The following is a 27461-nucleotide window of genomic DNA, read 5'->3' as shown; positions in this document are numbered from 1 at the left end:
CAGGGATTTGGGCTGGATGCCTTCTGAGATCCTTTCCAAAAACATATCATGCTTTGAAGAAGATGGGAATGCAACATAGACATAACCTATATACCATTGCCTGTTCAATAGTGTTTCATAATAAAAATTATTGGTCTTTCATGTTGCAATCATGTTGCAATCAAACCTCATCTAGCATTTCATATTGGTCAACTGCGCACAACTTTATTATAGTATAGCCCCTGTGGAACTGGACTATAAAATATCATTTCTCTTAACAATAAATTTTTTAAAATAGAACCAGGTAACTAAGTTAAAGCAGGAGAGTCTGTGTATTGTAGTAATTTTAAAGACTTCATCTTGGGGTTTATCTTGCTTTCAAAGACTTCACTAATTTAAATCTTTGTTTTTGCTTTACTTGATGTTCTTCTTCTGCTCCCTGAACTTTTAACACAAACATAAATGAAGCACTAAGGACCAAGTAATAGAACAAAATATATAGAATTTATTAAATAAATGCATCAAGGGGGATTATAATACCAAAGTACTATAATTCTTGAATAAAATATTCATTTAAGAAAAAACATCAGTTGTTATTGAAAACTTAAATTAGTAAAATTTTAACATACAAAATTATTTTTAGGTTGAAATGAGAAAGAAAAATGCTCAGATAGAAATAAATATTGTGATTTCAGTTGGCCTGATAAAGACAAGGCACAAATGAATAGCAAAGGACTTTGGAGCTCCAGAATACAGTTTTCAGATGGCTGACCAGGCATTAGAATTATTCTTCACAGGAAGCTCATATGAAATACAGAGCCTTCAGCAGACAGACATCTGTGGCCAACAGTCATCAGTATCTGACTTCCAAATAAGTCTTCATTTCCACTTTATTTTGAAAGCGTGTCCAAAAGTCTTTTTTCTCTTTCATAGACAAATGTCTCTGCACCAGAGAAAAATATCAACTCCTAATACTTTATGGGTAACAAAACCTTCATAGTGTATGTAACAAGTGATCCTGGCATGAAAAAAAAATCACTTTTTGATTAATGCCCTTTTCCTCTATTAACACCCAAATCTAATAAAAGTACAGATTGTAAGTGAATCCCACTGATAAAACCTTAGTGGGTACATAAAAAGTCACAGAAAACACTGCACATAAGCATGTTTGGATTTAGGTTTGAAATATGACATATTGCACTTCAGGCTTCTTCCCTATCTCTTCCAACCCCCATATTACTTTCCATCTTTAGACTGCCAAAATGAAAGCAAACTGCGTAGCAATTCTAATTCTCATTTATGGAAACGTGTAGATCAAGGAAGTATCATCCATCCTTTTCAAAATTCATGCTGCAGTCCCAGTGCATTTATTCCTCTGAAAAGAATGTATTTATTGGTCTGCTTCAGTTATAGCTTTCTTCATTGTTAATTCCATTACTCTTGTGTATGGTGCATAGGTCCTTGCAGGTCTCACAATTTCTCGAGTCCTAATTGTTTGACTAAGAAATGGAAAAAAAAAAAAAAAAAGGTTAGGAAGATCTAAACTAACCTACCGGTATCCTTGATAAGTTCAAATGATTAAATTCCATAGTCTATAGGAAGGACATTCTCCAAATTTAGTGAATTATTATAGTAGTGAAAATAATACGCATTGCAAAAACTGTCTAGAGCAACAATATCATAAAAGTCAGAAAATGAGGAAATCGCTATGGAAGTAGACTTTCCAGGTTTCAGAATGAGGTTTCACAAAGCTGCCTTTCCAGAAAGAGGGAATAAGGGAATTTTTGTATTTTTTGTTTTATCTTATATATATTTAGCACTTTTAATCTATAATTTTCAAGAACAGCTAGTTTTAAGATAGAACTTTATTTTATACATTTTAGCACTTTTAATCTATAATTTTTCATATATCCTGCTTTCAGCATTCACACTCCTCTCCAGATTCTACCTCCCCCCACTCCCCTCAAAAATCAGGATCAGTAAATAAATACAGAACATTTTAAGAAAAAGTAAATAGTTATTTGACAACTGAAAGCAGATGAGGAATTATATTCTCTGATGACATGCTGGTTTCTAATAAGTGATACCTTTTAAAAAAAAAAAAAAAAGCTTCATTTTCTCCTCTTCTGAGACTGAGGAATGCAGATTAAATTCAAGGATGTTCAATTATGTTCCCAAATAACTGATTAAATAAAGATTTTGAGGTCTGGCCTCTGATGACTTTAGTCTTTCCTTCCTTGCTACCTTCCTGCCTTCCTTCTTTCTTCTCCCTTTTCCTCTTTCTCTTCCTTCCTCAACTTTTCTTCCTTCCTTTCTCCCTTCCTCCTTTCCTCCCTCTTTTCTTTGCTCCCTCCCTCCCTCCCTTTCTCCCCCTCTCTCTCCTTTCCTTCCTTACATTTTTCCACATTGTGAGATACAGAAATATTTGAAAAACTAAACCATGTACAAAATTAACAGTACAGCAAGCCAATATATGATCAGTAAGTGTTACAAAGTACAAAAGATGTTCCATATTAGAATGTAAGCTCCTTTAGAGCAGAGATTCTTTTTTGCTTTTTGTCTTCAGAGTCAGACACAACTGAAAATAATTCAACACTTGCAGAAGACAAGTTGAAAATAATTTCAGAAATGTACCGAGACCAAATTATGAATGGTTTAAAGGCCATTGAGAAGATTGAAATTTATTTTTAAATACTGAGTTCCCTAAGATTTTTGAGCAAAGAAACAACATGATAAAAATAATTATTTAAGGAAATGAATCTGATGGTGGCTTGAAAGATTATCAAAGAGGAAAGAGACTGGAGGCAAAGAGATCAGTTAGGAGTGACAGTGATGATCCCAACTTTAGCTATACTAAGTTTGAGGTATGTGGGCAAACTATCTTGGCATACAGATATAGAAATAATTCCTATAGTAGTGATAGTTGAATGTGTTAGTGAGTAAGACGACTGAAGGAGAAATTTCATACAAAGAGAATAAACAGGAACAGACTGAGGAAAGAACTTTCCAACATGTCAGCATTTGCAGCCATGAGGAAATAGAGTAACCAACAAAAGGGATTGTCAAGGAATACTTAGAGAAGTAGAAAAACAGTGTTTAATGTCAAGGAAGACAAGGAAGGAAGTTTATTTTTTTTAAATAGAGGGACAACGGTGTCAAATGCAGAGAAATCAAGGCATATAGAGATTGATTTGTCTGATTTTTAAAAATATATTATATTAGTACAAAGAAAAAACTAGATTTTTTCTCCAAATATGGCTTATAAAAGTCTGTAATCACTGCTATTTTTCAGTGTATCGTCATATATCTTTCCTTTTTAAAGCCCATAACTACCCATTTGATTTTAGGAATACCACTTAAAATACATGGACCTCAATTTTCCTATCAGTAAATTGGTAACACTGGCATCTAGTGTCCCTTTCAGTCCTAAATCTATCATTAAAATTTCTTCTTATAGCTATGGGATATATTCTGATCAACACAGTAACCTTTTCTTTAAAATCAAATTCATTTTTATTTTACCTATTGGTTTCTGGCGGGACACAAAAACATTAACCAAAAATCTTAAACATGTGACAATTTTAATAATGATAAAAATGGATCAAGTAAGTTGGTTTTTTAAAAAATAGACTATAAAACATTTTCTGACACGTTAGTTTGGAGCCAGAATACTAACCACAAAACACACTAGGATGCAGAGTACGGCGTGGGACCTATCACATGACATCCCTGAGACATATTAAAATTCAGAAGAATATGAAATTTTAGCAAATTAAAAAAATGTAGCTCACAGTAAGAGCTTTCAACATCGACCATTGAATGACCAAGCTAGTTAGGTCACTATGATGTAGTTGAAGGGAAACTGAATATGAAACTTAGGTAAAAGCTGCTTTTAGATACTAAAGTGGCTTCCAGGTTCAGTACTAACATAAGTTATGGGTCTGTCAGCACTTCCATTATGAAAACCGATTTGTGGTTCCATAACTTAGCCATAAAAGTTAGCTTCAGGCTAAACTTTGGCACACAAATTGAAAAGCTGATTTTATTTTAAGTTAAAGTGTGGGAATTTAAAAACAAACAATTTATTGGCTTCAGGCAAAGTTTTGTATTCCTCTTAGCCAAACAGGATTTATTAGGCAGTCAATTAGTGCAGACTAAGCCACTTGGGTACTTGGAAAAAAAATAAAAAAAGGAAAATGGCCAAGATTTGGATTTCAAAAACAGTCCTTGCCCATGATCAGTCCTTATTTTCTGATAAACTTTTATTGTACACTTGGTACTACATATTCATGATGTACAGACTCAAACTCTGTTTATATTTCCTTTTAATTATGTGACGATAATAAAAACCCCACATTTTGCAGAGACAAACAGTGTAAATAAGATTGTCAAAGACTCAAGGTGCCAGGCTTAATGAATTCCTTTAGATACACAAATGGCCAATTGAAATAAACACAATTAGAAAAAAGAAGGGATAAATGAAAACAAAAACAGTAGATAAGATTCTGGAGAAACAAAAAAGAGAAAAATTAGGCTAAGAGATACCTACAAAGGAAGGACGACTACATGGAGAGTAGTGCAATATTAGTTGAATGTATGGTATAAGACTTGAATGTGCATTTTAAATGGTAATTCATGTATTAAGCTAAGTAGAAATGGAGTTAAGAATGAATAGTCAGCATTGACTTTTCCCATATCAAACTCTCCCTCTTGAAATTATTTTATATTTATAAAAATAGTAATGATATTTCATAATAGCTAACACATATTTTAGGGCAGCTAGGTGGTGCAGTTGTTACTAGGCCTGAAGTCAGGAAAGTTCAAATCTGGCCTTAGACACTAACTAGTTGGGTGATCCTGGACAAGTCATTTTACTTTGTCTCAATGTCCTTATCTGTAAAATGTGCTAGAGAAGGAAATGGGAAACTCTGCCAATATCTTTTCCAAGAAAACCCCAAATGGAGTTACAGAGAGTCAGAGATGGCTGAAATGACTAAACAACATATATTATTTAATACACATTTTTGAAGAATTAAAAGCTCTTTGTATATATGGTCTCATTTTATATACTTGATAACACAGATTGTTATATTCTATGTATTTTGTCTTAAATATCTGTGTACATGTGTATAGACAACAATTAGTTTGAATTTTGTTTATGTATCCAGTGTCTAGCGCTGCTTTGCACATAGCAGGCACTTAATTACTGAAATGTTTTGTACTCACAAGGTATTTAACACTGTAACTGATTGATTGGCTCTAAAAAAAGTCTGGTTAATTGACCCATGTCTCCCTTCTACTACCATTTTGCAGCAAGAGGAAATGTCTATATCTCACAACACAAGTCATTCTTTTAGCCAAGCAGAACAGATCAATGACTGAGCAGCTTAAAACACAGTCTTGAGACAAATGAACAGTAATAGAGTTCACAATACATTATAATGAATGGAGGGCTAAACTTAATTCAGAAATATATGGGTTCAAATATTGCCTCTCTCACTTATGGGGCAAGTCACTTAATATCTCTGAGCCCCTTTTTCAGTAAAAATGAGGAGAATAGACTATATAGATTCTGAGATCCCTTCCAGTTCTAAACCTGTGATTCCATGACCTATTTTAATATCTAAATTAGATTGTTTAATGGACTCATTTGGTTACTTACCTCAAAAGTGTAATGAAAATCAGACATAAAAAGTAATTAGATGCATTGTCCTGAATGGGACCAATTTCCCCTCCTCTGGAGTAAGAGGTGATTGGTGCAACATTTTTGCTATTTTCATATTTCCACCTTCCTATGCCTCTCTTTACACAAAGATCTATTGGTGCTCCTGGGATACTTCACATGAAAAGTGTTCACAGAAAGAAATAAATCCTGGTAAGAACAACTGCTCAGTCAAAATTCCTCAGTTGTCTTTGGTAGCAAAAACACAAGCTTGCTTTTTGTCACAAACCTTATAAAGGCTTATTTATTGATTTTGCTGAATGGTTTTTTTTTTGGCGGGAAGTGGAGTACAGTGAGGATACAGAGGAGGAAGGATGATATGACCATAGGAACAGGAAAGGTACTCAAAGGCCAAATAGTTTAACTCCTTTATTTCACAGATAAAGAAAGTGAGGGCTAATGAAATTGAAATGATAGAAAACATGAGATTTCAACCCAACTCCTCTAGCAAAGATTCAAGGGTGGTTTGCCATTTCCTTCTTCACCTCATTTTACTGATGAGGAAACTGAGACAAAATTAATTAGCTTACCTGGGTCATACAACTAAAGTGCCTGAGGCTGGATTTGAACGAAGGAAGATGAGCCTTCATGAATCCAGGGCCAGCATTCTAGTCCACCACACCACTTAGTTACCATTGAACTAAAAATAGAGGGTGGAATTGCTTGTCTGTTTTTTAGTTATTGAGGGACATGTTTTTGGAAAATAAGAAATACACAAATACCTGGGTAGTAGATCACAGCCAACTCCAATGTCTCTGGTTTCGACTTCAGTCTTGGGCTGTGTTTCCATTAAATAGTCAAGTCTGCTTTGTAGTTCATTATTCTGTATTGGAGGGAAAAAGGCAGGAGAAAAAAAGTTTTTTGCAAAGAATATTCTTCCCTTCCCTCCCCCATTGTGTAATGGACAACTTGTGCTCATTCTCTGGTTTCACCTCATAAACGTGTACATTTTTCTATTTTCAAATACATATAATGCTTTGCTCCTGGCCTCAGGGGTGGAAGGATAGCTTTTCCAAAATGTTAATTGTTTTTATCTTCATGGACCTTACATAAAATATGTTAGGTTCTTGATTTTTCATATTTATGAAACAGATAACAATGTTTAAATTAGGTTAAGGTCACGCAACTAGCGTATTTATTTTTCCTTTTCAGTTAGCTGATGTGGAAAAGTTGGCTTGGTGATAGAGAAGGACTGAGAAATGCCACACAGTGTGCCATGGAAAATCTGAGTTCCAGGTGCTATGGAAGTAACTGACTTAGGTTTTGTGAGAGGGAATGTGAGCTATTCAGCTGAATCTTAGCACAGCTTTTGTACAAAGTTATGGGACATAAAAGATAGCATCCTTTCCGATAAATAGGAAATGGTGTAGAGGGATAGAACACTTTCCAGATACCCTCTCAGTAGACAGGTCATGACAGATCTATGGACTCTGAAACCAGTCACTTAATGCACACTGTATGGGAGAATAATACTGGACACTAGCCAAAGAGACACAGAAATTTACGCACATGTACATGCACACAACTTTTCCAGTTACATCTGGACTTTACCATTCACAAGGAAAGGAAATAACAGGGGGATTTCTGCTGCCATTTAGTATCCATTTTTAAATCAGTTAATTTACAAATGTATAGGCTGAAACCATGAACATCAGATCTAGCAACTGTGCTTACAAAGCACTAAAGAAAGAAGTGGAGAGTGCCCTAATTTGTATGCAGTATATAGATAATAATTAGCCCAATGTCATTTGAACACAGGATTACAGGACCATATACTAATGAGAGGAGCCACTGAACTTGATTTCAGAAGGTTTAAGACTCAGATCTGACATTTGCTGTTATACATTTCCTACATTTACAATGACAGTAAATTTGAAGTTGAAGGGACCTAGTCCAACCTTCTCATTTTATTGATTTGGAAACTGACCCAAAGTAGTTAAAAGATTTGCCCAAAATCACATGAACAGGAAGTAGAATTTGAACTCAGGTCCCCATATCCCAATGCAGCTCTTTTGAGGGCAGAAGTTGTCTTAGTTCCCCTATTTGTATTCCCAGGACTTAATAGAGAGCTTACTTATTATAGGCCAGTTAATGGATTGATTAAATCTGAGTTTCTTCTTGTGTAAAATGAGAATAATGAGATTTGAATTAGTTATACTGATGAAGTTGAATAGCTAACATTTATATATTAATATCCTGAATTTACAGTTGAAGAAACTGAGATAAACAATAGTAATTTGTCCAGGATCACACAGCCAGAAAGTCTCTAAGGAAACTCTAAAACTCTGAAATGCAGGTTGTGAGGACAGGGAGTCCTAGTCTCCCCTTTCTCCTTCTTTTCTCTCCTTTCTGGGTCAGCAAGAGGGATGGGGCAGTAGAAGTAAAAGCTAATAGATTCTCCCACCTTTGAAAGTGAAGATCTCACCTTAGAATCCCTGAGCACTGAACCAGCCATCAGTCACAGGACAGACAAATAAATTAATTGTTCAGAGAAAATTTGGAATAAAAAAGAGAGGATTGAAGGAAAGACCTGTAGGTTCTGATCTGACACCAACACTAGATTGTAAACAATTCATTTAACCACTCTGAGCCCTAACTTTCTCCTCTTTAAAATGGAAATAATAATATTTCAGTACTGATAGCTCTGACAGCACTAGCATGTCAAAGATAAGGGGGAAAATGAACAAAGGGGCATAGTCCTTATACACTCAAAAAGTTTGAAAAATATTTCACTATTTATAAATGTTTTTATTTTATTATAAACCAACCCTAATCTATAGATAAAGAAACAGAGTTAGATTATTTTGTACTTAGTAAGTAAATTATTAATGTAGAAATATTTATCTATCTTTTTTTAATCAGTCCACAGGAATCCAAATGGTACATTTGGGCCCTTTATTCTGGACTCAAGATGGTGTCTGACAGAACTCAATCTTCAGGCATAATCTCTAAGCTAAATTGCAGTTACAAGTGATATCTAAGAGAACTAAGCCACCTCCTAGCTGTCAGTAGGACCTAAATTTTCAAATAATTACTATTGTACTCATGATAGACACTGGGAAACCTCTTTGGAGTCTAGTCTTCCTGGTAAAAATTCAAACTTGGCTATGACAACTTCTAGGAAAAAGCCAGTGTTACCAGAATTCCCCATGAAAAAAATAGGAATTATCAAAGGATGAACCACATTTATGAAATGGACATGGAAAGATAGACAATCGAATACTGAGAGATTGTATTTTTAGGGCACTGACTTGTCCCAGTTCAACTGGAAAGGCATCATGAAGGATCATACAGGAAACATTTTATCTTGGGGGAGGAGCAGGAAATAAATATACTAATATATGATAAATATGATGAAAATTTTATGACAAAATATTAATAGTTATTTCCTTTCCTGAAATTGATAAATTATCTTATTTTGTCCAGCAGAGGAATAGAGCCAGAGAAGTAGCTATTAAAATATTAGAATAAATATTAATATTTTGTCTTCCATTGAATGTTCACTTTAAATGTAAGTTTATTATACTTAGCAAAGAAAATGTTATTTAAAATATAACATATTCTAGAAAAATTTGGATTTAATGTTATTACTTTAATTATAGAGTGGTTACAATTTAAAAGCATTTTGCTTACAACAACCCTACAAAGGAGGTTATGCAAGTATAATAATCCCCATTTTACAGATGAACAAACTGTAAGTGACTTGCTTGAAGTCATATGACTAATAAGTAACAAACCCTGGGATTCCAGGGCCTATTCTTTCCACTACTCTGTGCTATCTCTGTTAGACATTTGTAGATTTGCTCCTCATTAAAAAACACTTTACTATGGAGTGGTTTATTCCACTCCACAAATAATTATTTGTCATCTGAAAGACAGCGGAGTTTCAAGGGAATGGAAAGCCAACAGGCAAGCTTTGGTTAAAGAAAGGAATTGGTAAAATGTCCAAAGAAAAACATATCTATCTGTACTCTTCTGCACAATGTCTTTTCTGAATATTTTCCCTAGCACTTTTTTCAGTTGCCAAAATGGAAAGAACAAAAGAAAACAATGAAAAGGGAGATGGAAAAAGGGGTTTTAGAAACTGTGCTAAATTTCATAACTTTGTCTAGGATCAATCCAAACTGGAAGAACTGGAACAAGGAAAATAGTACTGAACAGATAATTAGCAAGTGGTAAGACTGAGAGGCAGTTGCCATGATCTAGTAGAAAGAGCTTCAGATTCAGAATCAGAAGATCTTGAGTCCTGGCTCAGCACTCACACTATGAATTATTGAGTTGGATACATTATTTAATTCTTCAGTTTTCTTAACTATAAAATGAAGGGGCTAGAATGTCTGATTCAAGAAAGGAGATGTTTATGCCAAGCTTCTAAAGAAACACAGTACTGTTATATATGGCAGATATGTTACTTGATTCTGTTGAAATTTTTCCCTTTTAAAATCTTTGTTCTAAGGGTTGGTTTGCTAGGTAGAAGAGAAACATGTTCAGATATGAAAGTGTTAGAGAAACAAAATTTAAAAATTTAAGTAATAAAATAAAATATATTTTGATTTTTTAAATGGAAAGATTTTATAGAACAGCAAGTCTGTAGCTTCTCCTATCCACAATCCATCTAAATTCTTAAATTTCCTTCTAATTCTTTGGTTCTATTCCTCCTCTAGACAAAATAAGATTAATTCAGGAAGGAAATAAATATTAATATTAATTATTTTAAAATTCCAGCATAAACTAAATGACCTATAACACATTATCATATTTATTCAGCATATTACTGTGATTGCTTAGAAAGTTCATATAGAAGAAAAGCATATACAACCAAAATAGGTTGGGGAGAAGTAGCTAAATTCATTCATTACCAGTAGAATCACAACCCTCTCAACTAATTTTGATGAATAACTATCAGAATTTCATCTTTTCATTCAAAGTTAATTTACTATTTCCAACCTCTAAAAAGTCTTCTTTTATTTGAAAATTAAGTTTTGGTACCCCAGTAATAAAAAGTTATATGATACAGAAGAATTGGATCTAATAATCATAGATTCTTACCTCGCCTTCCAAGAAGGATATTTTTTCTAAAAGCTGCAAGATAAATAATTGTTTCTGTTGCACTTTTTTCTTTAATGATTCAACCTATGAAGAAACAAAAGTCATAGTAAATGGTTAATTAGAAAAGATTCAAGAAGTCAGGTAAATGCAACTTGATTGAGAATCCTACCTAATTATTTTTATTGAATAATGATAACAACAACAATAGCACCTTTGCCGGGTATTATATTCAACACTTTACAAATATTATCTCTTTTAATCCTATAACAACATTGGGAGATAGGTATCATAATTATTCCCATTTTATATTGAGGAAACTGAAATAAACAGAAATTAAGTGACTTGCTCAAAATCAGATAGCTACTAAGTTTCTAAGGCATGTTTTGAATTCAGGATTTCCTGACTTTAGGACCATCACTCAAACCATTGCAGTACTTCAAAAAGACTACATTTTGGTAACCTAGTAAACTGGTCTAACAGTGTTCATGGATATATCATGAGGGCCATTTATGCAGAAATTAGAGGTAAGAATTAAGCTAGCTGTTGGCTGTTGCTAATTCTATGGTTAGTTTTTATTGTACCCCCCAATTCTCTGCATATTTCTTAAGCTTCCTAAATCTCACCCTTCAAAATTGGCTAATGTCCTGTTCCATGTTGCACAGAATCTTTCCTGAAGATTCTGCCTCCCATTAATAATTTTTTCCTTTAAGTTTCTCATTTCAGCAAACATAATTTAATATTTGATTATCTATTTGTTGTAAATTATTCTAATTTATTTCTTGGATGAAAGTATTTTCTCCCTCCTTTTCTTTAAGATTCAAAATAATAAAGATTTTCTTCATTCCTTTGCAGATATAGTTTGATGAATATCCAAAAAAATAACCATTCTGTCAAGCATTGTACAAATATTCAGTAAATATTGCTTTATTGAACCTACTAGCTTTTCAATAGCTATCAATATTTTTAAATCCCCCACCAACTTTAAGACTACATATGAAAATTGACTATTTCCCCTCCAAATGTTTTTAATTATCCAGATTTTAAGGGACTTTTTGTGAGTTGATATATTTTTTTAAAATTTGCTTATATATATGTACATATATATATATATATATACACAATGTACACATATATACATACACATACATATATAGTTTTCTACATTTACTTTTATAAGATTTTGATTTCCAATTTTTTTCCTTCTATCCTCCCCCTCTCCTATTCCTAAAATTAAAAGCTTTCTATTTTCTTATATAGGTTATACAATCATATTAAACATATTTCCACATTAGTCCTGTTAGGAAAGATGAATCAAAACAAAAAAAACAAGAAATAAAAAAGTGAAAATAGCATACTTTGATGTGCATTCAGACTCATAGTTCTTTCTCTAAATATGCATGGCATTTTCCATCACAAGTCTTTTGGAATTGCCTTAGATTACACTATTGCTAAGAAGAAGTCTATCATAGTTAAACACAATGTTATTGTTACTGTGCACAATGTTCTCTTGGTTCTGCTCACTTCATAAGTTCATGTAAGTCTTTCCAGATTTTTCTGAAATCATACTCTATTAGATACATATACCACAATTTGTTCAGCCATCCTCAAATGGTGGGCATTCCCTCAATTTCCAATTCTTAACCATTACAAAAGAGCTTTGTATATGGATCCTTTTCCCTTCTGATGATCTGTGGAATACATACTTACTAGTGGTATTGCTGGATCAATGGATATACAGTTTTATAGCCCTTTTGGCATAGTTCCAAATTGTTCTTCAGAATGTTGTTGGATCATTTCACAACTTCACCAACAATGCATTAGTATCCCAGTTTTCCTATACTCCCTCCAATATACAACATTTTCCTTTTTTTGTCGTATTAGCCATGTTAGGTGTGAGATCTTACCTCAGTGTTGTTTTAATTTGTATTTCTCTAATTAATAGTGATCTACAGCATCTTTATATAATTATAGATAGCTTTAATTTCTTCATCTGAAAACTGTCTGTCCATATCATCTAACCATTTTCAATTGAGGAATCCTTGTATTCTTATAAATTTGACTCAGTGTTCTATGTATTTTAGAAACAAGGTCTTTATCATAAATACTGAATGTAAAAATAGTTTCTTAGCTTAGTTTTCTTAGCTGCTTTCTAATCTTGGTTGCGTTGGCTTTGTTTGTGCAAAAACTTTTAAATGTAATAATTATTTTGTATTATTACCTATTTTATATTCCCTAAAGGTCTCTATCTCCTTTTGGATCATCAATTCTTCTCCACAGACCCGACCTAATTTGCTTATAATATCACCTTCTATGTCTCTCATGTATCCATTTTTATCTTATCTTGATATACATAATTACTAAGTTATTTTAAATCTTGGACTTGACATTATTTTTCTTCTTTCATAGGACATTACTTTTTACAAATTCTATCAACAAGTCCATTTAATGTGTGTGTGTGTGTGTGTGTGTGTGTGTGTGTGTGTGTGTGTGTGTTTTGCTGAGACAATTGGGGTTAAGTGACTTACCCAGGGTCATACAGCTAGGGAGTGTTAAGTTTCTGAGTTAATAGTTGAACTCCTGACTTCAGGCCTGGTGCTCTATCCACTACACCACCTAGCTGCCCCACCTTTAATATTCTTAAAGGAAAATTTATTAAGTGTTTATAAAGCACTTTCTAAATGTGCAACTTTGTTATAAATGCTCTGTGATAGGGAGATGCAAAGAAGTATGAGAATTCATCCTCTAGAAACTTTAATTTTATGATTTGCTATATAAACAATATTAAGCATTAGTATAACTAATCAAAGTTACTTTTTAACTATTTGAATTTAAATAAATATTAATAAAATATGACTTTTCAGTCACTCTAAGCCTCTATCAGAATGTCTGGTTATCTTCTTGTTACTATTTAATTTTGTTGGGTTTTTTTCATATGGCCCATCAGAGTATCTTTTGTTCTTTAGGTTATGTTTTTTAAAAAAAGTGTTTCATTTTATAAAACTCCTCCTAGCTTTTTAAAAATATTACTCATATTTTATCTTAATTGCATTGCAGAAATCCATTACGTTAATGTACCACAATGTATTTAACCATTTTCCAGTTGTGGTACATTTAGATTATTATACTCTTTGTGATTATTGATGATGCTACTATGAAAAATTTTAAGTTGTTTTTTATTTGTTTTTGATAACATTTTGAGACTAAATTCCCAGAAATGAAATTATTAAAGCAAAGAAGAAGATTATTTGAAAGTCCATAATGAAGACTGCTAGATTTCACTTCCAAAAAAAGTGCTATAATTTTGTTATTCTGCCAGTAATGAATGATGGTACTTGTTTTTCCACAGCTCAACCAACTATATCTTTTATTGCTTTTAATTACTTTTAAAATTGTGCCCTTTGATTAAGATTAAGCATTTTGCAAGTGATTATTAATGATTTGCTTTTCTCTTTTAAAACAGTATTCACAGGGGCAGCTAGATAGGATAGTAGATAGAGCACCTGCCCTGGAATCAGAAGGACCTGCATTCAAATTTGACCTGAGACACTTAACACTTCGTGGGCAAGTCACTTCACTTTGTTTGCCTCTATTTCCTCATCTACAAAATGAGTTGGAGAAGAAAATGGCAAAGCACTCCAGTATCTTTGCCAAGAAAACCTTAAATGGGGTCATGAACAACAATGTTATCTTGTTCCTAACAATTCTTTTCTATTTAAAAACATTAAAAGACAATTTCTTAGGGCAGCTAGATGGTGCAGTGGAATAGAACACCTGTCCTGGAGTCAGAAGGACCTCAGTTCAAATCTGGCTTCAGAAATTTAACACTTCCTACCTGTGTGATCCTGGGCAAGTCCATTAACCCCAATAACCTTGCAAATTAAATAAATAAATAAAATAAGTCAATTTTTTCGATGCCTTTACTGGATAAGAAAAAAAGATTCTAAATAGGGAAAACTTTCAAGGATAAATAGAGTAAACTTACTCTAAAGCAAAGGCAAAGTTTATTTACTTTTTTTTTTGGAGGCAATTAGGGTTAAGTGACTTGCACAGGGTCACACAGACAGAAATGTTAAGTGTCTGAGGCCAAATTTGAACTCAGGTCCTCCTGACTTTAGGGCTAGTGCTCTATTCACTACACCAAGTAGCTGCCCTGGCAAAGTTTATTTAAAACAAATTATACTTCTAGTATAATGCAAATACTTAACTAGTTCTCAAATTAAGAAAAGCAATAGATATGTTTTAAGAATATTTACCCAAGTAGCTAGAGAACTAGTTGGGATGTCTAATGGCCTGATCATTTTAGATGTTATATTATAGCTATAAAAATAGACTTTGAGAACTGATGAAAGAAGAAAACCAGGAATATATCAGGAGGGTTAGGGTTAGAAGACTGAAAATAGAAGGCAGTTTCATAATGGGAAGAAAGAAATGTTCTTAGAGTTTGGGGTTTTGAAGACTCTTAGGATTAAGTTCCAATGTTTTTTCTGCAAATACTTATCTATTATTCAAAAAGAATTTTGTTCATTCTAATTTACTTTCTCCCTTTGAGGTATATTTCAAAGATCATAAAAATTACCTGTTTGGGGCAATTAGTGTGGATATGAAGTGGGAAATATGCAAAGATGAGTATAGAAAGGCCAAATGTAAAGTGATCTGAAAATTTCAAGGTGCTATGTAAATCTTAGCTAGCTTGCTTCAAGAGCTTTGGGCTTGTGCCTTTAGAAATACCCCCTATTTGTAATAAATATTTTCTTGATAGCTCAAGGCTTCAGAATGTTTGAACAAAGTCATGCAACCTTAGAATTAGAAATGACCTGAAAGGACATTCAATCTAAGTCTCTTATTTGATAGTTGAAGAAACTGAGTTCTAGAAAAACAAAATAATTTGCTGAAGGTCATATGTCTCTTTGGTGTTCTTTCTTACAATCCTAAATTTATAATCTCTCTCTCTTACATGAAATCTCTCTTCCTTTCAAAGTTTTTTTTTTCATAAGCTCTAAACAACAAAATAGCTTGGAAATTATGTATTGTTTTAAGGTACTATCCCTAAAAATATTAATAGAAAGTAGGAATATCCTGAGACACAAAGAAAAGATGTATTAGTTTAAAGTATCAATCATCAATATTGGTTTTATGACATCTTGAGATTCTCTAAATATACAACAACAACAACAAAATTATTCACATATAGCACTTTAAAGTTTGTTATTGTCCAGTTGTTTCGGTCACACTTTTGCAAAAATCCTGGATGGGTCTGCCATTTCCTTTTCCAACTCATTATATATATATATATATATATATATATATATATATATATATATATATATATATATGGAAACTGAAGCAAAAAGGGTTAAATGATTTGCTGAAGCTCACACAGCTAATAAGTGTTTGGGGCCAGAATTGAATTCAAGTTTTCCTGAGGCCAGACCCTATAGTCTATCCACTGTACCACCTACCTATGCCATTTTAAAATTTACCAATTTATTTTTCCCCATTGTTAAATATCACTTTCATAGTAAAGTATTTTATTTGATCTCCCAACAAATTTGTAAGATTTCTGTTATTATCTCAATTTTACAAATGAAGAAACTGAGACAAAGATTAAGTGATTTCCTCAGGATCACACAAATAGTAAATATCGGAAAGCAAGGCTTAAACTCAGATCTTCCTTATTCCAAATGCAGAAGTCTAACCATTGCAACACTTAGATTATATCTCCCAAAAAATCCCTCTAAAAATTAGCTTTAATTTTTAAAAGACATAACAACACATTGTGAGTAAAGGGAAGCAGTGCAGTGACAAATAATAATGTAAAATTAGAAGAATATTACATTTCTGACGAACTAAAAGGGAAAGAGATGGGGAATAGCAGAAATAGAACTATTCACTAGAAAAGTAGCTTAATTTTTGATATTTTTAATGGCATCTATTCTCATTAAGGCTGATCCCAAAAAGTACAATCTGATCATGCCTTCCTTACTTAACCTTTTCTGTGATGACTGGAATAGTTGCCTGGACTAGAAAGGGCCCAAACTTAGAAAACATGTCTTGAATTTCAGTGGCTAACCTCATATGGAACAGAATTCCTGGGGAAGCTTTAAAGTACTAGACATCTCTTCGATCTATAACCCCAAGAATTCTGTGATTACAATCTGGGGCAGCATATTACCAACATGCGTGTTTGCAGTAATCACTTTATTAGTTTAGGTTTCCTGTTTAAATTTAAACAGTTTTATACAACATTCAAAAGAAAGCAGTCTAATTAGGTTAAGCTGCCACCAAGTGGTAGTAGGTGGCTTAGTACAAACTGGCCCTGTGCTATAAGAATTATCTGAAAGAGATTAGAACCGTGGATTTGTTCAAATTTTTTTTCTTAGGTTTTGTTTGGTTGGCTTATTTTTCCTTAAAAAAATGACTACTAAAAATGGCAAAGCCTTGGAAATTAAGTTTCTAAAATCAAAAATATCTAGGTACAATTTACTATGTCAAATTGTCATAAAACACAGCTTTCTCTAGCCATTGTCTTAGGTCTGATTAGAATGCTCATTTCTAACTCACTCTGAATCTTTATCTTGTATTTGGGATACTTTATGAGCACAGTACATATTTCTAGAATTTTATTTCTAAGATATCAAGTCAGTTTTCATGTCAAAAACTAGTTCTGCATAGTTGCCAGCGGCTTTATCCCATTCTAGCCAACTGAAGGAACTATCTTAACCCAGCCTTCTATCCTTCTTGTTGACTATGAAAATCTATTGCTGTTCTTCTCTCCTCAGTATCTTCTTTGTCTCATTGGCCAAGGCAGGAGGAGAAAAGTACTATATTCTCTCCACAAACTCTCTCCATCACATGATTTTTCAGTCAGAAAAGACTAATTTTGTTGTCTATCTATAAAAAAGCAGAACTGTCTCTCCTCTCACAGAGCAATCTCCAAGAAGATATGGGTTAAAGTTAGAATTTAAATGTGGATAAATTAGTAGAATTAAATAAAAGAAATTAAATTTAAATAACTTTTCTTTTAGATGTTGAAATTACACATACCATCCTGACTCTTCTATATTTATAAAATATAAATAGAATCCAAACTGCTTTAAAGAATTAATTTAAATGGATTTCTAAAAAAGCTTGCATCTCATCTTGGGAAAGAAAACTTGGAATTTGCAACTTAAAGGAATTAATTTTTTTAGGAAAAAAGCTTGCATTTCTAGAAGAAGAAAATATTTATAAAAATCAGTTTAACAAGTTTTTAAAGTAAAAATTTTAAGTAGCTTCATCATAAACCTGTGATGAAGTAACTTTTTTTGTTATCGCTCAATGGTATGCAACGCTGTGATTTTCTTGGCAAAGATGCTGCAGTGTTCTTTCTCCAGCTCATTTTATAGATGAGGAAACTAAGACAAACAGGGTTAAGTGACTTGCCCAAGATCACATGGCTACTAAGTGTTTGAAGTCAAATTTGAACTGAGGATGATGAGCCTTCTTGATGCCAAAAGTAGTGCTCTATATACTGTACTTCCTAGCTGCCCAAGGTAACTTTTAGTCTCACAGAATAGTCATCTAAGGTTTTTGTTATCTGAGCCTTGGGAGCACAAATTTAGAGCTAAAATGAACCTTAGTCCAGCTCCTGAATTTTATAGGTAAGCAAACTGAAGCCCAGGAAATTTTAATTATTTGCCCAGAATCACTCTGTTAATAAATGGCAGAGCCACTATTTAATCCCTCTAAAAATGTGGTAGATCATGATGTAACTCTATAATTCAGTGTCATGATTGATATCCAGTTCTTCTAATTGTAAATAAAATTTTGTACATATGCCTATGCCTGTGAAAAATAAAAGATCATATGAAAGCATATTTTCACCTTTTTGTTGTTGTTTGCTTGTTTTTTTCTCATGTTTTTCCCTTTTTGATCTGATTTTACTTGTGCAACATGAAAAATATGGAAATATATTTAGAAGAATTACACATTTAACTATATTGGATTGCTTGCTGTCTTGGGGAGGGAGAAAAATTTGGAACATGAGGTTCTGCAGAGATGAAAACTATATTTGGAAAAAGAAAATACTATTTTAAAAAAGAAAAGATTATATGAGTATCAATTGTAATATAATACTTTATGGAGGATCTTGAGAGACATTTTGCCACTGGTACTGAATGAGGAATGCTCACTCTTAACAATGGATGTTTAGTTTTTCATAAAGACAGAAACATAAAAGAACATTCTACTTCAGCTTTATCTCATGCTCTAAGTGCCTGATTGATAGATTTCACTTCTATAGCGTTACTGATAATTTATATCTGAGTCTTTGTGACCACATTTGGGGATTCCTTGGCAAAGATACCAGAGTGGTTTGCCATTTCTTCCTTCAACTCATTTTATAGATAAGGAAATTGAGGCAAATAGAGTTAAATGACTTGCCCAGGATTACACAGCTAGTAAATGATTGAGGCTGGATTTAAACTCAGGAAGCTGACCCTTTGTGGCCCCAGGCCAGCACTCTATCCCCTGCATTATTATGCATCCTGATAGGATTACCCTAATTTACTAATTTTTTAGATTTCTCAAACTTTTCCCCTACTCATAAGTATGAATCAGCTCTAATCCCCAAACTTTGACCTGTACTTCAGCTTCAGGCTCCTAATCTTTCCCCTCCACTGCCTGGAATACTACATAAACCCAAGTGGCTTTACTAGTTTGGAGTACCTTATTTCACCTAAGGATCCCCAAGGATGTGATCTGTTTCCATCCTTCCTGACTGCCCTTTATTAAATTTCCCCTTTTTTTTTCCCCTTTTTATTGAAAAAGCATTACTTTCTGCTGACTTCCTTTTCATGCTGTTTGTCTTGTGGTGTTCTGCTCTTCCTTGTCTTATCCTTTGGAACCTCAAACCTCACTCAAATTATTTTGACACCTCCACATATAATGAGACTAACCCATATTTCATTCTCTTCACAGAAAAGGTTTCATAATTACATCTGCCCTTAATTATATTAATTTTTAAATTTAAATTAATTTTATTATATTAATTAAATAATTAATTTAATTATATTAAAATGATTGTGCTTTAAGCATTTATTTTTATATTAAAAAATAGAATCCTCATGCTAAAAAATGACCTCAGGAAGCAAGTTTAAAAAATAATGGAAATACTAAACCTTTTTCCTGAAATAAACCATATGGGGAGAACTAAGTCAGCTATTAAGTTATCAGAATTTGCCCTGCTGTAATATACTGCAAGAAAGTAGCTTAACAAGGAGGGGAAAAAAGTTATAATACTCCAATTGAGAGGAAAAGGATGGAATGAATTAAAGCATGAACAAAGTGAAACTGAAAAATTGCTAAATGAAGTTAAGAGGGGAAAATGAAAAATCAATGAAAGAAAGGGGTAAAAAGGTACATTTTTCATCTTCATGATGCCTGATTCAGTTTGTGAAAATTCATTTTCAATTAATGTGTCTTGTGGCATTCAGCCAGGGCACATACAACGGACAGTGCTCATATTTTAATCAATTTTTTCTATTAAGTTCCGAGTAATGTACAGTAATAGAATTATGCCATTTAAAGGGCTCAAGATGAAACTGGCTTCCAAGATAAAATAATCTACTTTTGTTTGACTTTTATTTTAGGCTCATGATATGTCCACTCCTTTTTAAAGTAGGCAACAAAATAATTAAATCCAATCCTTTGAAGCACCTAAAAATCATCCTTAGGTGTATACAAATGATACAAAAGAGGTATAAATTGATTTATGGCTTGGACACATTCACAGAGAATTTATAACCACCAAAAAGAAGAAAATGGTAATTCTCCCTATGCCATCAGAATTGTTCTGTCCCTGAATTTCTTGTAAAAAGAGATTTTTTAAACTTCCCCCACCCCTGGCCAAAATACTTTCTAACACTCAAATATAACCCCATAAAGTAAGAGATACTTCATTTCTCATATGATGCTGATAGGCAGATTTCCCTTACCAACTTTATAATCATACAGGAAGGAGATATATCCATACATAAAAGATCTATTTGTACTCTTAAATTGGACTAAATTAAAATAGATCTGGGTGATAAGGGACAGTCTACCTATACCAGTTTTGTAAAATATTAGAACCTACTACAAGATGGGGGAAGATGGGGAGATCTCCATAAATGCATTCCTTTAGATCACTTTGAATAGAGGAGCTATAGGTTGCTTTTTTTCCCTTACCCCTTTTCTGTCTCTTCAGCCTTTTACCAGGGGTGGGGAATAGGGGGAGGGGACATGGTGGTGATTGGGGGCTTGGAGGATGAAATTCCTTTAGCTTCCAACCATCTATTGAATGTTTCATTTACAAGGAGACCTACAAAACTATTGCTGAATAATGGGGGAAAAGAATCTTCTACTTCAAAGTCTTTGAGTTTAGGACCTAAATGTAATAACTACTTAACATTTTTTTGTGGCACAGACCCTGTTGGCAGTCTAGAGAAGCCTACAGATCCCCTCTTATAATATTTTTAAATGCACAAAATGAAATACATATAATTATAAGACATTAAATTGAAATAATTTTTTTTTTTTACTTAACCAAGTTTATATCTCCCTGAAATCTATCCCCTCACCCTTGGAAGGGTCCATAGATCACAGCTTAAGATCCTCTATTAGGGCTTGTGCAGAGCTTTCTCTTCCATGAGAAATACCTGGGGCTAAGGTCCTAAGAAATAATACATGTTTGGTTTAAAACAGAGTTGTTGAATTCATGTATATAGCCTAAACTAGGTTAAAATTTAATTGAGAAATGTGTAACAAAATAAATATAAATGCAATACAGCAAAATGCTAGTTTGTGGCTTTCTAGGTCAATATGCAGCTCTCAGAATTGATACAACTTATTTAGGACACCCAAGGACCATAACTAGGATTTGGTTTATGGGGAAAGTGACCTATCTTTTACCAGAACAACTATTCATTTGCTTTTCTTTAACTCTCCTTTTCATAGTGAATTTATTTCTTCCCACTACCACCACCCAAAACAATTTCCAAATACAGAAACAGCACTATAAACATAGGCCATCATTTTTTCTAAGATATCACTCCATACCCTCCCTGATGGCATGAAGACCATGTATATGAATCAACAGCCAGCCCTATAATATTTCCCCCCAATTTCCAGGAAATCAAGGCCTTGTATTAGAAAAATCTAATAGTAGATAGAGATGGGAAGGGCATAAGTGATATGATGCACGATATTAGATTTTGAACTAAAAGGAACCTCAGAAGTCATCTACTTTAATCTCCTTATTTTAAAGTTGAGGAAACTAAAGACACAAGTGGTTGATCAAAGTCACACAAATAGTTAACATCAGAGACAGATTTTGAACACGTCTTCAGATCCCTAAGCCCATACTTTTTATGTTGTACCATGCTGCTTAGGCAAATTTTGCACTGAGTTTGGATGATAATTGGAATAATAGAAAAGATAATCAAGATGAATTTTTAATTCTTCAAAAACAAGTAATTTTTTTCCTTAAAAAATTTTTTAGACCAATAGACCAGGGAAATGCTCACAAACCAGCCTTTAATCAAGTTAACAAATATTTATTAAATCCCTACTATATGCCAGGCATTGTGTTAAGCAATGAGGATACAAACAAAAGCAAAATACAAACAAATTATATATATTTATATAGGATAAATTGGATATGATCCCCAAAAGTGAAGTCAATAAAATTAAGAAGAACTAGGAAGGACTTTTTGTAGAATGGGAACTGAGTCTTGAAGGAAGTTGGGAAGATAGAATATTTCAGGCAGAAGGGACAATAAGCAAAAATGCCTGGAATTTGGAAATTTGTTGAAGGAATAGCAAAAAAGCCACTGTATCTCAGGTTATATAGAAGGGAGCAAAGTATAAGACTGAAAAGATAGGTTATGAAGGACTTTAAAACAGAGAAAATTTTGTATTTGATCATAGTGGCAAAAGGGAATCACTGGAGTTTAAGAAATGGAGGAGTAGGGGGAGGAGTGATGTCATGAAATTTATACTTAAGGAAGATCAATTTGATGGTTGGATGGATGGACTAGAGTGAGGAGAAATAATAGGCAAGACAATCAAGCAGAAAGTTATCACACTAGTCTATATATAAGATGATAGCTGAATGCATGAAAATGAGATAACTAAGTGAAATAGTATAGAAAGAAAAGAAATCCTTAGAGGATAGGAATACTCATAGTTGATGGATGAAATGAAGATCCAGCAAAACAATTGAAAAGAATCAGACAGATAAGAAAACCAGAAGGAAAACCTAGAGAGAAAAGAACAGAGAAAAGAGGCACCAATAATCCAAAGGCTGCAAATAATGCATAACAGTTGACAAAAGACCATTAGACGGGTAATTAAGACATCATTTGTACTTTGGAGAGAGAGTTCCTGTTGAATGATGAAGTTGCAAGTAAAATTGCAGAATTTAGAAAAGAGTGAGAGGAGAGAAAGTGGAAGCATTGATTGTAGACAGCCTTCTAACCCCAAAAGAGAGAAGTCATAGCATCACTACCAGTAAGTGTAGATGGATCAAGTGAAATGTTTTTGAGCTTGGGGAAGATATGTATTCTTCCCAAAGAAGATATATTTGTAGGCAGTAGGAAACCAATTAATAAACAGAGATTGAAGTTAAAGTGAGAGAGGAGATAACACATGGGGGATTCTGGAAAAGATGAGATGGGATGGAATGGGATCACAGGCATATAGATGGGTTCATTTCAGCAAGAAGAGCCACTTCTTGTGAGACAAAATTGATGAAAGTTATTTTTTGTTAGAAAGCTGAATGAAATAAGGAAAGGAGGGAGAAGAAGAAGCTCTCAGTGAATGACTTCTACTTTTTAATAGCATGTTAGATCATTTTTCCAGGAATTGGTTAATTTTTTTAAATGATGTGATTGAAATTAATATGAATCATTTAGAAATGGCAGAGACTTTTTCACTCCCCTTTTTCACACTGTACTCTTCCACACTGAGGACATTTAGTCAAATATCACACTTCACCCCAGCTTGTTTGTGGCATTGCCTACCCCATAGACTATACTGGAAAAGAAATTATGGATGATTGTTATTTAAACGTAAAAATGGTTTGCTAATTAAATTGGTTGTTTATTGAGATTCTCTTGAAAGAAAGAAGTGGAAAAGGTTTGTATCAAGCTTTTTTATCTCTACTGTCATAGGAAACAAATGCAAATTTCTTGAGATTTAGTTTGGGCAGGTATGAATTTCTTGAGACAAGATTCGTTCAGAATCAGGCAGATTTGCAAATTTTCAATGACTATATGTATTGCCAACAAGTTTTCTTTTTTTAACTTTCTTTTTAATAATACCCAATATTCATATATATATAGAACTCCTATTTTCCATAAATTAGTGATAAAAGGATAAGAAAATAGTATCTGAAGAAGAATGTTTCAATAATGCTACTATAAGTTCTAGGTCTACATTACTGGAACTGGGGGGAAATTAAAATATCATTGAGTTTAATCTCCTTTGAGAAAACGAGACCTGAAGGAACATTATAACTTGCCAAGAGTCATACTGTTACTAAGTGCCTGAGGCATTATTTGAATCCAAGTTTTCCTGACATCTGTTTCTGTTCTCTTATCTATCACAGTACTCTGACATCTTCCCCACCCCAAGGTAAAGGGGTGTGGGAACAAGAGAGATCACTTCATTGCTTTTAATACAAGCTAAACATGTTCCCTTCTCCTACTATACCTGCTGGCCCCTAGGCTGGATTTTCCCTGGATGGTCAGGGATCACATTCCCTAAGGGATGTGTAAGAGCCATAAATGGCCAGAACATTCATCTCTTTGGCAAGAAGTGTCCCATTGCTTAAGTGATATTGATGAAAAGCTTACTCCTGATTCCTCTCCCTCCCTCCCTCCTACTTCACAGGAATAGTTGAACCTTCTAGATATATTTGTCTTCTACACATATTTAGAGTCAAAAGAGCAACTAATCTGTATCACAACAGAATTTATTTAATAACATTTGAAAAAAAAACATGTCCAACTTTTAAGAGAACAATAAGAACACCATCGATATTACATGTACTTGGTAAAACGAAATTGCAGTAGGGAGAAGGAAGGGGGAAGGGAATAAGCATTTATATAGTGCCTTCTGTGTACTAGGCACTATGCAAAGTGCATTACAAATATTCCAACTGATCCTCACAACAACCCTGTGAGGTAGGTGCTGTTATTACCCCCCCTTTTACAGTTGAAAAAATTAAGTCAGACAGATGACTTGGTCAAGTTTACACAGTTAATATGGCAGGGCTAGTGTCTGAAGAATTCATGTCTTCCAAGCCCAGAGCTCTATCTACCATCCCACCCAGATGCCTCTATTGTCTTCCATCACACACACACACACACACACACACACACAGCTTATGTACATATGATATTTCTGGCATTGTCTGTAAACTTCACACTTAGTAGAATATATTAATATTTAAAAATTAAACTAAGAATAAGACCATAACAAATTCTGGCATTTAGAATTTTAACACTTCTATTAACTAAAAATTCATTCCATATAAATATTTTCTAATGGCAAGCTCATACTGGGATGTGGCTAGCAATGGTACAGGATGGGAATTCTGCTAAACAATAGGTCTCAAGCAGACAGATAATGGGTCAACCTGAGGGAAGTCCCTTGAAGCAGAAAGAAGTAGGTTTCAATACCCAGAAGGTTAAAAAATCAGTCAATGTAGCATCTGTCTTCTATAGCTGCTCCTGCCCTAGACTTAAAGGAGGTGAACATAACCCTCCCCAAAAGGGAATGAATCTATAGAAAAACCCTCCCCTTGATTAAAGTATGGTCAGAGATACTAGAAATATCTTTAAAGTGTGTAGGATTGAAGGGGCTGCCTTTTGACTTTGTATTTCAGTACCTAATGTAGCACCTGACACATAGTAAGTGTTTAATAAATATTTATTGGCTGATTGCTACTATTCCATGTTTCAACTCTCTTATTTGAAAAAAATTCTCTACAAGAATGTTATGAGGTTGAATAAGATACTACTTCATATCAACATGTTTTGTTTCTTCGGGAAATCAAAAAATGTTAAAGCTAGATTATCTATTCTGATGACACTTTCCCTCACTTATTGATGAGGAAACTGAGGTTCAGAGAGGCTAATTAAATAAATGACTCATCCAAAGTCAAAGAGATGATAAGAACTCTTATTCTAAGCATATAGATACTACTATGAATAAAATAATAGACCTAGAGTCAGAGTTCAAATCTCCCTTTGGACTAGCTGTGTGACCTTAATTTAACCTGTATGTGCCTCAGTTCCTTCAAATGTAAAAGTAGGGATAATAACAGTATATGCCTCCCAGTAGTGAGGATAAAATGAGATAGTGTATGTAAAGGATTTTACAAATCTTGAAGTCTATATAAATGCTAATTATCATAATAATGTGTTTTAGTGTTCTTTCTACTAATACCATGACTGCAACTCTAAAAATATTAACTTATAATTATATAGGACTTCAGGGGGTATAATGCATTTTACACATAATATCTCATTTAATCTTGCTTTGCCTAGCAAGATAATTAATATAAGTGTTATTACCTCCTTTTTAAAGATGAGGAAATGAAGATTAAAAGAATTTCAATGACTCACCTAAAGTCATGCAATAAGTAAATTATAGAATTGGAACTTGAACCCAAGTCCAGTGTTGTTTCCAACAAACCCTGCTGCCTCTCAGAAACACTTATGTAGGCTTTAAGATTTGTAATGTCCTTTATATATGCTATCTCATTTTTTACTCACCAGAATTCTGGGAGGCACTTATTATTAACCCTTTCAGAAAGGAAAATGATCCAATTCATGCTTAAATAAAGCTCAAATGCGGACGTCTATTCTATCTATCACAACAGCCTCCCAAACATCCACCACGTAAAATACATTTGGTCACTAAAAACTATTTAAGCATTTTTTTTTGCTTAATTATCAGGGGAGAATCAAAAGTGACTTTGTAAGGAAAACTTCCTTAATTCATATCCATTTGAAAATAAAATCCATTGATGACCCTTATACCATCTTCAAAAGTTTTCCACATCTCATCAGTAATGCTTTGATAAATTATTTGTAGCTTTATTCTGTATATAAGGTTTTATTTTTCAAATATGGATTGTGTGGAACCCAGCCTCTAAATGTCACTTTCTGAATACTGTTTTTACTTGCATTTTAAAATTTAATAACAGACCTTTCTCTTTTTTAACCTTGAAGTCTGCTTACAGTTTCTGAAATATTCCAAAAGAGCAGTCTTTAAGATTCTTTCACTTCTCTGTTTGCAGCATACAGGATGTAATTTTCTGAGTAGTATTTAGCTACATGGATATTTTCCCAAACCAAAGTCCTAGGATTTTTCTTCTTAATGGTATTTCCTTAATGTTTTGGCCATTGGATGCCAATGGGCAAGTATCACTTCTCCACCACGAATGTTCTTCCAACATCATATGGTACATCACAGGGTAATTAGAAAAGCTTCTCAGATCAGGTCACCACTTATCATCTTCCAAAGAAACGAAGACTAAATCTGGAGAACAGCTCGTGTGACATAATCTAGAAACAGTTCAATTCAGTTGATTAGGGTTCTAGATTCTGTTGGAAATTTTCCATTTCCCCTCCCATATTTAAAATGGAATTGTATGACCTAGTGATAGAAATTATGAATCTCT

The 27461-nt window shown here is 33.4% G+C and overlaps 1 protein-coding gene across 4 annotated transcripts in view; it reads right to left on the bottom strand.

The window, feature by feature from the left end:
* Nucleotides 1-464: 464 nt before the first annotated feature.
* MYZAP (myocardial zonula adherens protein) overlaps nt 465-27461 on the bottom strand; it is a 102454-nt gene continuing 75457 nt past the window's right edge. For 3 of the 4 annotated variants that reach the window (XM_012543843.3, XM_031955272.1, XM_012543835.2), the window contains 3 exons: nt 10751-10834; nt 6424-6524; nt 465-1478 (listed from right to left, as the gene is read on the bottom strand). In XM_012543843.3, the coding sequence (XP_012399297.1) occupies nt 1370-1478; nt 6424-6524; nt 10751-10834 (294 nt within the window). In that variant the 3' untranslated portion in view covers nt 465-1369. Of the gene's footprint in view, nt 1479-6423; nt 6525-10750; nt 10835-26077; nt 27346-27461 lie in introns of those variants that run through there. The other variant, XM_012543839.2, reaches the window with a different exon arrangement.

The sequence above is a fragment of the Sarcophilus harrisii genome, chromosome 2, assembly GCF_902635505.1.
Source record: "Sarcophilus harrisii chromosome 2, mSarHar1.11, whole genome shotgun sequence".
Taxonomy (NCBI): domain Eukaryota; kingdom Metazoa; phylum Chordata; class Mammalia; order Dasyuromorphia; family Dasyuridae; genus Sarcophilus; species Sarcophilus harrisii.
The sequence above is the reverse complement of the archived record's forward strand: the minus strand, read 5'-3'. Positions and strand labels throughout refer to the sequence as shown.